Raw genomic sequence first — 13,019 nt, forward strand, 5'->3', positions numbered from 1 at the left:
TAACAAAATAATATTGAATAGCTACTGGCTTGTCGTATAATTCTCATGTAACTTAATTTATTGTAAAGCTGAGGACTTCCATACAAAGATGCATAACCAGTGAGCTGGACAAATCAGATAACTTGTTTCTCACAAAACTCCAGTGAATAAAAACCCCTTCAGCTCACAGAAACCTAGTGTGAGAACTATAACACATAACACACATTTGTTTTTGGATGTTTGACTTATTGACATCTTATTTACAAAATAAAGCTTTATCTCAGTATAATGTTCTGATGCTTCACGGAGGCAACGGAGGCAATTGCCTTCGTTGCCCCTTGTCATTGCCTTGGTGCCCTTGAAATGTTACAGTAGAAATTTACAATTTCCTCATAGGGTGCCCTTTGCCAAATAGAAAATGCCTTGGTGCCCTTGCCTTCTCAAAAACGAAGCATACAGCCCTGAATGTTCACTAGCTCAAATTTAGCATTAAATGAATATAATTTTTAAATAAACTTTAAAGAAGCAGATATTCCACATATTTAACTGGACATTTTAAATACATGTAAATTTCACCAAATTCCTCTTTCCAGGTAATAATGGTCAATTTCTCAAAGAAATACCGACATCTTCTTCTTCAAACACCAACACATGAAAATCCCCACATTGAGCGCACAGCACTGAGTTGAACCAGATTACAAACTTACTGGTGCATAACGACATGTGGCACAGTGCAAGGTGCAAACATGACAGCACATTGTCAAATTCAACCAGTGAACAATTCACTCTCCTGCAATTACACAAAATTTAAAATACTGGCTGTTAAGTTTCTACATCCTTTTTTTAGCAATAATAATTATGCGCTACATTATAAGACTCTGGCGGGTGTAGATACGACTTTGACACCCAAAGAAATAACCAATTAGATTGGTTTTACAAAATAAATCATTGAAATTTACCGTAAACAAATATCATGTAAAAAAAAAAAATTGTAAGTTGTTCTGTTTACTTTTAATCAACTCCCTTTCTTAGTAACTTTCATTCTATATAAACTCCGATTTGTTATTAGTTAGAATCTATTAATCTTATATTATAGATTTCCTGATACTTTTCTATGATTTGTCTTTGGAAAAATATCTACTCTCTCTCTCTCTCTCTCTCTCTCTCTAAAGCCACACAAAGGCAGTAAACTCTAAGACACTACGATGCCCCCCCCAAAAAAAAAAGGATGAGAAACAAAAATTGTACCTAATAGTCCAAGAATTTTGTGATAACCTTGATCTTTTTAAATCAATTAGACATATCAGATGACAAGATTGATTTCCACTTTAAAGGCACTGGACACTATTGGTAATTAATCAAAATAACTGTTATCATAAAAACTTAATCGGTAACGAGCAATGGAAAGCTGTTGATAGTATAACACATTGTGAGAAACGGCTCCCTCTGAAGTAACGTTGTTTTGAGAAAGAAGTAATTTCTCACTAAAATATTTTAGTGAGACCTCAGCTGAGGTCTCGAATTCAAGCATCTGAAGCACAAAACTTCCATTATTCTCTCACAACTTTGACAACCAATTGAGTTCAAATTTTCACAGGTTTGTTATTTTATGCAAATGTTGAGATACAAAAAGTGAGAAGACATGTCTTTGACAATTACCAAAGGTGTCCAGTGTCTTTAAGTCAAGTGTGACTCAATTCCAACCAAAGCTAAACCCACTTCACACAAACTTCCTTGCTCCAATGATTACCCAAAGCCCAAATCCATTGAGCTACTTTTTATTTTGGACATGCCCATCTCATGTTCAGAAAGGATAGGTACATGTAATGGCTCACTTCAGTGACTCTTAGATAAACAAAACATGAACAAAAGACATTTTTCTTCCAAGTTGGCAAACACATGCATGTTCCAGAAGTTAGTGGTCATATCCAGTCTATTACCATTAGGAAGCAGTTAGCTACATCACCCAATTGCACAGTGAACTCCTCGAGAGGAGACTACCAATCGGCATCTCCTCCAGCCTTAAAGAAGATGTAATCTCGACCTTTCACATTCATGATGCCATTTTTTAGATGAAACTTCCAGCGATTTCTACTTCTGCTGATCTGTTGAAGCGAAGGGGAGAGGTAGAGGAGGACGGGGAAAAAATGATTAAGAGGATTGTCATGATATGTGGAAAGGGGTTGAAAGTATGATTTATCATTGGTTTGTGGATGAGAAAAGTCAATCCCGTCCCCTAATATTTCAGTCAAACAAAATGCAACATTTTAAGTTTCTGTAGTCTTTGTCTTCATTACTTTCAGTTCTTCAAGTTCTGTTTATGGTAGGCACTTTTGTGTCAGATTTGCACTCCACCAACAATCAATCCTCACTTAAGGCTCCTGGCAAGTTAACAACGTAAATGTTTGTGGGCAGCTTTCATCAAAGAAAAGGTTTTTTCTTTGGGGTGTGTGGAACCCAACAAGCTGACTGAGGTCTTTGTCTTTTTTTCTCCATGGTTTGTATGCAACATCTCTTTAAAAAAGTGGGTGTCTACAATTTCTTTTCCAGGGAGGTCCAGAAGGAATGTGGGAGAAATCAAACTCACTCCCCTTGAAAAGGACACATTGCATGGTACTTTGTTGTTATATCAAACAATACAAATTAATCAGTCTCAGATTTGGTTCTATCTGAATTTGCTTTGTCTGGAAGAGCTTACACGTATGTTCTATCTACTGACTGAGTTTATTGCATCATTTAAAGCAGCTCAAACCACCATAGGATTTATTGATACCCTTCCAAGCTATGGTCAGGATTGACTGTGCTTTAAAATGTCCATATTTGGTCAAACTTGGCCCTAACTCTTACCTTGTCATACTGGCACACAACTACATTCTCAGTCTCAAAAAGTTCTGCAGGATCTTCATCGCTGACATCATCATCAGAATTTAATGGTTTCTATGGACAGAGTTAAATACAATCATTTAACTTTCTTAATGATGCCAATTGCAAAAGGGATGCTAATTGCACAATATGAAATATACTATTGCATTCCATGAGTGCATTAAAATATTTGTATGAATGCCTTGATAGTGTGCTGAAAGGGAATTTCTTTCTGGTCTGATAATAGATGAACCGCCAGATTTCTTTGGGAAAAATGGTCATATCTTAAACAAGTGACAACAAGAAATTGGCCCAGTGTAATGAGTTTCTTTCTTATGTTTTTGGCTTCCAGGGCTTGTCAGAAAAATATGTAGGCTAAAAAGGTCAAATCTTTGGACATTAAAATAGCATTACATTTTGTTTACAGAAATTTAAATTAAAAAATATAACAGCAGGGCTACAAATACGTGCAGACCACAGAGGCCCTTTAAGATTAAATTCCACACTTAGTAAGATTTGAGGGTAGATTTATAAAATATCACAAACCTCTTCAATATCTTGAGAATAATCATTGTTGTCTTCATTTTCATCATCGTCATTTTCATTATCTTCATCGTCGTCATCATCATCATCATCGTCTTCATCGGAAGTATCGTTCGCTCCATCCACTTGCTGGAGTACACGCGCCTAAATAAATCAATGTTCAATGGATAAATAATGTTCAAAAATATTGTTTACAAGACTCATTTGACACTTTTTAATTATAAAACTAAAAAAAAACCAGAAATTTTCATACAGACTAAAATAATACTTCAGAAATAACACCTTTATGAGATTGAAGCTAAATGTTAAACAATTATTATGACAACAGTTATTAAATGAAATTTGATCTTAACTCTTAAATAAGCCAATAAACACAGAGGTAAACAGATACAGATTGGAAGGCATCAAAAGCTATCAAAAAATTAAATGCATTTACACATTCAAACAGTAATCACTTTTGAGAAATAAAACAAGACCCATTAAATATTACAGGGTTGAGAGTCACTACTAACAAAAGAGTCTGAAACTGTGATCCAGATCTTATGATGTATGTATGTATGTTGGATTTGGTGAAAAATCCAAAAGACTTGTAGCTCAACACTTTTACTGGACCAGAGAATTTGTTACAAGACTGGAATTAAATGAAAATAACACTATCTTTACAGTTTCACATTTGAGGTGTTTATAGAACAAGCACTATAAGAAAACATTTGTCTCATTGTTCTTATGATAAATATTTCAATACTCAATGGAATTGAAATATATTTGTATTTATCAGTTTAAATGAAAAATGCAGTGCAGTGTTATTATTCAAAAACACACGACTGCTGGACTTCAGTCATAAGTTTACTGGCACGATGCTAAAATCACTGGCCTCAAGCCTGCAGTCAAGTGTTATTATCAAGCCCTGCTAGAAACCTCTGAAGTTATAGATTTTGAGGACTACTTGAGTAAAGCTAATGACAAACCTGAACTGTTGTTATGTTGATGGTGGGTTGTGCTCCCCCTGCTTGCTGACTTTGTTGTGACTGAGGCACCTGGGGTGGAGGTTGAATCATAACTGTTTGCCCAGAGGGCAGCACGGCCTGGTAGCTGGGTTGTAAGCCTCCTTGTGGCTGGCTCAATGTGTAGGCTGGAAATGTCTGAGTTACTGCTGCAAGTTAACAAATGTTGGAACATTTATAGCTTTCATAAAAGACATATATCCCCTGCCCATAAGACTGTATAATACAGCCCTTTATGAGAAAACAAGAAAATTTAACCTCATAAATTTATGCTTAACAATCGACCTGTACGACTTATCAATTAAGTTCGGCCAGAATCAATGCCCTGCAAATGGAAAACATGCGCGTGTAAAGCCATAGTTCCAGTGTGTTGTAGTGTGTTGTTTTGCATGTAAAATAATCCAGTACTTTTTGATAAGAGCAGGCAGGGGGTTCACCCATGTGTTTTCTAGCATGGTTGGCTGCAGATTGTGCCACAGCACCTTTTAAACAGTCACACCTTGTTAACAGTATAACATGGTGCATACTTTGTACAAAACAATTGAACACTTTTGGGACGCCCTCCAGTGCTATAAGAACTACAATGTATTATTGTTATTCATATGAATTTTTAATAGAGCCAGACCCATGAACACCTTGGTGGATCTGGGCGCTATACAAGAAGTCATTATTACTATAAAATGAGGTTTGATGGCCGGCATGAGGAATGATGGGCAGGGCCATTTCCTGAGGATATCCTTCACACACCCTGCAGGATCTTACCTGGCTGTGCTAGTGTAAGTCCAGCGGGCAAGGTTGTCAAGGGATGTTGTAATTGAAGCACACCTTGTTGAAAGGCAAGAGCTGCTGCTGCAGCGGACGAACTCTGCAAACACAAAAGTTTTAAAAGAGGGTAAACAAAAAAAATATGTGTAATAGACCTCCAACACTATAATTTAATGTTCAGAACTAATCAAGTTTAACTTTTTAAACTACTTACAAGTTGCTGTGTAGCTGCACCCGTTATCTGGAATGGCTGATTGCCTGAAGGGAGAAAAAAGGTGTTTCAGATAGTGCAAAGCATCAACTGAATATAAATTTAGATATATGTTTCTTACTGCTAGGCACATATTATTTATGTACTTTGGGTGAAATGATTTCCCAAGTGAATGTATTTTTAATTTTTTGACTTTAACCAATCATTATCACATTATCCAAACCAAAGCAACTTTTGTGGTACCCGTTGCTTCAAATGTAATAATACTGGCTGAAATGAGCAGTACTGTAATTCTTTAACAAATGGAAATAAAAGGTACATGAAGTAAGAAGGTACCAACGTTGATGGCACACTTTACTTTTGACCGTGTCCAACTCCCAAGCCCCACCCCCTTAAGGATCAGGCATACACCACCTTAATCATAGTCATACAAGTTGGATGTTGAATTTATGGTGTTGACTTTGTGAGAAAGGATTCCAAGTAAATCACTCAAAGATTGTTGAGAATAATGCGGAAATCCTGAAGATTCCTGGGCCCAATTTCATAAAGCCTGTAAGCACAAAAACTTGCTTAGCACAGAAAAATATTGCTTAATAGAAACGGGTTACCAGTCAAAATAACATTAAGTTTACATTGTTGCGACTGGTGTGTCGCTCAATTTTTGCTTAGCAAAGCAATTTGTCAATATGAAATCCACCCCAGGTCACTACAATTTACCCTGTTGCTGTGTAGCTGCGGCCCTGCTCGCTGCTGCTGTTTGCCGTTGCTGTGCATCAGCCACTGCCTGTAACTGCATCTGGGCCTGCATGTGTGATGCACTAGAGGATGCATTACTGCGGGAATGGTGACCCCTGGACTGACGGCTGGACTCTGCCTGTGGGAGGGGCTGTGGTGTTGGATCCACTGCTCTCGTCAATATCAACTTGTTCATCCATATCTACAAAGAAATCAATAAGAACATAATAATCAGAATGGATCATTTAGAAAACAGGCCTTCTACTTCACAGAGGCAACTAAAGTAATTATCTCAATACCCCCCCCCCAGTCATTGCCTTGGTGCCCTTGAAATGCTCCAGTAGAAATTCACAATTTCCTAATAGAGTGCCTTTTACTAAGGAAAGGAGAACATGCCTCCATGGTGCCTTTCCCCATTAAAAAATGAAGCATACAGGCCTGGGAAAACAATGTTATTTTTCTTTTATCTGACTTGTTTGTGAAAGGATTGTCCGGGTGTCTTTAGGGGCACTCTATTTGTTATTGTTTATTGTCTATTATTGTTAATTCTCAGCAAATCTGGACAACATGTTTTAAAGTTTTGATTAAATTTCTCAAACGTTGTTGAAGTATTTTTCAAAATGCCACTGAAATGATTAATCTCCAACTAATACACTTTACATTTTGTGTAAAGTGTTTATAAGAAGTTCTACTTCAAGACAATCACCAAACTAAAAATCTTAAAATAATACTAATTTTGAGGGCTTTGGAGAAATGCTTCAAACTTTTTCTGTTTAGTCCGAGCTTAATAGAGTGTGTAGGTTGACCTAAAGAGTTTGTGCGAGAATCTGTTCTTCTGAACTTTACAGCAAAATATTGTTATATGAAAACAACTTGTACTGAGCTGTTTTAATTGATTGCTTCAATTGAATAGGGTTTGAATAAATAAAAGTTTATTTTAGAATGTTTATTTTTTTTTTAAGTTAACCTTAAATTCAGCTTTTACGTTAAGCCAGTAAGTGCAACAAAAGGCGATTATTGTGGTCCCTGATATAAGCATGTAAACTTGAGCAAGCTGCCTCCTTGAGTAGTGTCTGAAAGTCAATAATCAATTTATCACCAGACTTCTCTCACATCCTACAGCTCATAACATTATGTGCACTGTGTTACTCTTTAAAATGCCCACTGCCTGCTGCTATGTCAAATATCGACCAACTAGCATGGCTCTTGAATCAGGTCCCTTGGACTGCACCATTTTTTGATAGGGGGTAAACACTGTAAATGCACCATCGTTTCCTTCCTCTAAGTTAAACATGACACCTTTTCTTACATTTTGTAGTAACATAAATTGTCAAATTCACTGAAGGCACAACATGTTTTAAACAAATTAAACAAAAAGTAACCAGTTTTGTTTAAGAGTAAAAACATTTTATTTTAAAACCATGTAGGCCCCATTTACTTTAATTCGCCACTTTTATCAGGATGTTTTCACACTTCTTAAACTGGTATCACAGATTTACTATTTTTTATGAAAATAACCCATACAATTTGTTTGGGGAAACGTCATTTGGTCCATGATGTGAAATAAATATTGTGGATTCAAACCACTCCCCTATACTATAATTCAGAAGGACCAACAGCTTTTCAATGAACACGCATGGATGGTCAGCTTCCTGTTTTCATGCTAAATATTCATAAGACAGCTAATATTTTATGCACCCAGAGAGCATGTGATTGGTTGTCAGTGACATCATTGTCAAACGAGAGATGAACTATAAATACACTTGTATATGCAAATATCTGGGTTTCAAGAGAGCCGTGCAATGCTGGAGCAATGGCAGACAGCGCTCTGTCGTCCTGACGGCGGTAGGAAGAAGCCCAATCGCACACAAAAGATCTGCCACCATATGGACTATAATCAACCCGTTTTCATCTCAAAAGCCGCTAGTTTTAAGCTCAAATTGAACTGTACGATGCTTGAAATATATTGTAGAGTCACATTGTGGAGTTTTCAAGATTGATAGCTTGCAACTTGTGCCTACACCGCTCGCTTATTTCAACAAGTTCACGACAAATGTTGTGTGTGCGGTACATACCGTACACGCACACTGTCGTATTAACACAGCACACGGGGAAAGTGACGATCATCACCGTCCACCGGGTATGTGTAAACCGCGATGGCCAAATTATTGTGAACTTTAAAGATTTACACCGTTGAATAATCGTTCATATCTCACCTGTTTAAGTTCCTGGAGAACTTGTTCGTCGACTCCTTCGTCGAGAAAGGCCTCTCGAACATTGAGAATAACATCATCAATCACAGACTTGTATAATTTGTACTGAAAAAGGTGGGAAATTATGAAGTGTTTTTTATTAATTTGTGAAATAGTTCTATTGCAAGATTTTTTCGTAATGGAGAATTTCGTACGCATTTAACCCTCCCAAACATATTTTGTGCAAATTTAAACCACTAAAAACAGATAAATGCTGTTCATTAAAATCCATAATTGTATACATTACCACTGCTTGTGAATTAGCCATGTTTATGAGCAAAACACAGCGAATTGTGATGGAAAATAAGCCGTAACAGATTGTTTTTTCCCACTACGGTCTCTTGTGAGTGTGGGCTTCCCCGAAGCCAGTCTGCCAATGTTGCACTGCGCTTTTATACATTTCATCAAGTCCCCAAACACTGAGAGGGGGTGGCGCTATTCATCAATTGTAGATACCCCTAAAACTAAATTTTGTTGGTTGAGCAACATTATTTTTACTTTCCCAACCTATTTCCATAAAATTAACTTCAGTTAAATAATAAGAAATTGTATATTTATGTACTGAATTAATTACCAATGTTTGAAACTGTCAACTTTTGAAAATTTCAGGCTCCATGTTTTAAAATTGCATGGCCAGATTTTCGCCCAAAGTTTTTTTGAAACAAATTTATCTCTGGAGTGGATTTTGGCAGAGTGATACTTTCGAAAAACATACACATTTTTTGTACATGCTGCCACTGACAAAAATGCACAAAATAAATGTAATACATGCAAATTAATATTGTTTGTACTTCGGATGTAATAATGGAAGTGAGTTAAAATGACAGGATCCAGACAATGATTCAGTTTTAAGTTTTTAATTAACTTCCACTTATCATTTTATAATTTTGTTTGTATCAAAAAAATAACAACTGATGGGGCTCTTACAAAAAATACATTCAGACTATTATTAGAGCGAATTTGCAAATTAATGTACGGTGTCCCAGTTTCTGGGTCAGACCATCTAGCCTATTAAAACCTGACCCAGCTAGCAACAGCAAGTTAAGTTGTCAAAATTGGCTTTAATGATCAAACAGTTTGTATTTGATATTGAAAAAATAATTGGTTCTCAACATGTGTACTATATAGTGACTATTGATGAATAAAGATAAAGTATTTGAAACAAACATTTGTTGTGTTTACTTAAAAAAAAAATATCGAAACTGGTATTTGTTTTTTAAATTAATTTCATTTGAGTATTTTGGTGCTCACAGTCATATAAATAGAGCAATTATAAATGCATGCATTAAAGTGCGTCAAAATCTCAACTTCATCACACTTTGCCAATGAGCAGGTTTGCAAAAACAATATAGCTTGATAATGTCCACTTTTTTGGCTCATGTAGCCAATATTTGAATCTGAAAGGTATTAGGTACACAATGCAGAATTGCCTTTTATTTGGAGATTCAAGTTGATGTAAAACAAATATAAACCAATGCCCATTGTTTTATTATTTTACAAACATCACTCGAAAGAGTATACTTCTTGGTTTGGGTGCTTTATAATAACAGTGGTCTGATATGGTACTTTTTTTTCAGAAGGGGTAATTTTACCACCCCTCCCACAAGCCACGTTGAGTTGCAACCCCCACCCCTCGGCCCCCGCCCACCCCCATGACCGACTGGTCTTTTTTTTACCGGCTGGGTGAAAGAGCGCCACCAATTGGTCATTGATTATTGCGCAATCGCTTGCATGAGTTCTATTTACATCGGCGGTCGGGTCTGCTTCTGCGCTGCACTGCTACACTTTTTCTCCTCTAACACTAGATAATTCCACACTATAAAAGTCTACACTATAAAAGTTCTTAATTCTTGTTAGCTATGGCCGGACCTCACAAAGGACACGACTGGTCTCGTTCCAAGAAAAGCGAAGAAGACGAGGAGGATGAGGAAGATGATCCCGTGGACGGTATGCTGAAGAAAGCTGGCTGTCTGGAGTTACATCATGCAGTTCAGGTAAGGATCAAGAAGACGGGTCCGACTCCGAGATTGGGATTGGTGATTAATCATTCACACTAGCTGGGACTCGGGAGTAGGTGGACTAGCTAGGACAATCTGTAGACGTTCCCTTTTTTCAGTAAATAAACAATAGATCGCCCCGACTGGCAAATATATATAATTGTTGAATAGCCATACAATTACAAGTACTACTTACTACCCTAAATATTAATATTATTATTAATTATTATTATTTATTTATTTAGAAAATTAGAATTGATAAATTATATGTCTTGCAAACTCAGAAGTATGATGAGGAACGTTCCGCTAATTATTGGAGATGTTGATTCTTGATATAGGCTATCTGATAGATAGCGGAATGAAACCCCATCATGGAGGTATTGAAGGCCAACCCAACTCTGATTTGAGCCCTAAAGTAAAATTGTACTTGAAAATTAAATTTTCCCTTAATAATGAAAAATTCCTCTCTTTTTTGTGCAAAATGCTTTGATAAATTATTATATTTTTAAAAACATTATGAACATTATTGTTCAAAAAGTGGGATTTCCAAATGGGTCAGTACTGAGAGACATGACAATTGAAAGTAAAGTTTAGAAACCATTGAGTAAATTGTATTTTCTTCATTTTTTGTTGTTGTAGGACTGTATGGCGGAAAACAGAGATTGGCGAAAGTGTCAGAAAGAAGTAGCTGCCTTCAAAGATTGCGTTTCAGGAAAAGTCGCAACTGCTACAACTAAACAGAAGGTAGAAACTACAACTAGATAAATCTGAGTGACACTGCTATCAATGCAATCAGGATATTTGTGTACAAGTGAAAAACATAGCTTCCAGATGTAACTTTAGGATCTCATAACTAGCCACTTCATGAGGGTTAAGATTTTAAAAGTTGTATTCAGGAATTGTATATGAGGACGGAAATGTTCTGACTCAACTTGACGATCGCTCCAACTACATGTACAGTTAATTTGGACCAGTCCAAAATTGAGTTTTACAGTTGGGGCGGTCCAAGGTCCAACTATAGTTGGGATCATCTTTCACTGACTGAGTGATAGCGACCATTATCATATGGATGTGATGCGTACATTGAGTATGCACATTACGCGTACATCAACATGGTTGGCAGTATTGATGACTTGCGCAGTCTCTTGAAAGGTTTTCTTAGTTTTCAAACTTTGGATCAGGTTCTGCTTTGTCTTTGGTTCCAGTCTCCTATCTGTTTTGATGTTTTCATTAAAAAAAACAGGGTACAATTTATACTGCTCCAAAATTGATGCTGGAGCCTGATCCCAGCACTCACCAGGAAGCACCCTCATTAACAGCAACACCTGTGAAATGTATGCAGAGATCCCATGGTCTGGACCCTGGCTCTGCTGGTACGCCCTACTGCCCCAGCTGTAGTGGGACCACCCAAACTGCGACACTCAAGTTGGACTTGGTCCCAACTATAAGCGGGGCAACTCATAAGTTTGCACGGAACAGATAAGCTTCACCAATCAACAAACTTTGTCCTAATTGACTAAACATTTTAAACAATGGCCGTCTTACATCTATGTAAAATGTTCTGCATACAGTTTAATTCATCATGATATGGAAGCCTGGGACTGCTTTTATCATACCGACGTTTTGTTTTTGTATCAATAGTTGGTTTGTATTTTTATACATTTGTAGTTAAATTTTGAATGAATTGTACATGTGTGTGTCATGAACAAACAGTCTAGCGCAAGTTCTGATCAGCAGAGTCTTGGTCGGTTCTCAGTCGTGACACACTTGTGTCCTCCAGCAAGATACTGTGCTTAACCATTGAGATTGCCATGGGATGTAAAGTTGTTGGTCCAGCGTGTTGTGTGATGCATTTTAAAGGAATCCATTGCACTTATTATCATTAAGACGAAGGGTTTGCCTCGGTATTCTTTGCCAGGTTGATTGCAGATTGTACTGTACCACAGAACCTTCTCTTGTGAGCCTTACTTTCAAAAAAGTGCTATGAAAAGCGTCTCATAAGTCAAGCAAATCACACCTGTATTGTCTGCCACTGTGTGTGAATTTTGTGGCAAAGGCCCTATATTGTTATTTTGTTTAATAAAGAAACTGCTCCACTACATCAATCCAATGAGTTTGTCCCATGGATTATGTTTTGAACAAATCTCTGCTGACGAAATAAATGATGAACAAGAACGCAGTAAAATAATTATCTTTTACACTTCTCAATTAATGTCCTTTCAACAAACACATGATTTCCCCAAATGTTACAAATCGTCCAGGGTTAATGGACAGCTCCCATGTACAGTGTATAAAGTTGCAGGGAAAACGATGAGTGAACTAAACATTAAAAAAACGAGGCAGAATCAATTTATTTCACATTTCTATTCATTGATGTAAATTTAATTTTACATTATTTACAGGAAATATACAAGTGAAAGTAATATAAAAGCAGGCTACATTCTGAGGTCCATGTATTCTTTTGAAAATTGTTTCAGATGTCCCAGGGAAACAGAGGAACCACTGATGGGGGGTCCATGAATAAGGTTTTGACCCAATTTTTTAAAGGGAATTTTCGTCCAACTTAAAACATACCTTTTTTTTTCACTTATAATACAAATGTAAATGAGGTCCACTTATGACCTTATAGTCTTGCCGACAAATGATATATAAAAAACCACAAATGGACTCA

General features: G+C 36.7%; 2 protein-coding genes across 3 annotated transcripts; one reads left to right on the top strand and one right to left on the bottom strand.

Annotated features, from left to right (window-relative positions):
- Positions 1-1,589: 1,589 nt before the first annotated feature.
- LOC117287719 (transcription initiation factor IIA subunit 1-like) lies at positions 1,590-9,497 on the bottom strand. 2 transcript variants are annotated; one of them, XM_033768230.1, is made up of 9 exons: positions 8,599-9,497; positions 8,316-8,417; positions 6,082-6,301; positions 5,368-5,411; positions 5,151-5,253; positions 4,353-4,537; positions 3,388-3,528; positions 2,827-2,916; positions 1,590-2,084 (listed from the first exon to the last, which is right to left on the bottom strand). In XM_033768230.1, exons 1-9 carry the CDS (start codon positions 8,617-8,619, stop codon positions 1,977-1,979), a joined length of 1,014 nt encoding a protein of 337 aa, XP_033624121.1. In that variant the 5' UTR covers positions 8,620-9,497; the 3' UTR covers positions 1,590-1,976. The 2 variants fall into 2 exon arrangements, with proteins under 2 accessions (XP_033624121.1, XP_033624113.1); XM_033768222.1 differs by having other exon boundaries at positions 8,316-9,497.
- Positions 9,498-10,083: 586 nt separating this feature from the next.
- On the top strand, positions 10,084-12,453 carry LOC117287768 (cytochrome c oxidase assembly factor 4 homolog, mitochondrial-like). The gene is made up of 2 exons (XM_033768286.1): positions 10,084-10,345; positions 10,988-12,453. Exons 1-2 carry the CDS (start codon positions 10,211-10,213, stop codon positions 11,111-11,113), a joined length of 261 nt encoding a protein of 86 aa, XP_033624177.1. The 5' UTR covers positions 10,084-10,210; the 3' UTR covers positions 11,114-12,453.
- Positions 12,454-13,019: the final 566 nt, after the last annotated feature.

This window comes from Asterias rubens, chromosome 1 (assembly GCF_902459465.1).
Source record: "Asterias rubens chromosome 1, eAstRub1.3, whole genome shotgun sequence".
Lineage (NCBI taxonomy): Eukaryota > Metazoa > Echinodermata > Asteroidea > Forcipulatida > Asteriidae > Asterias > Asterias rubens.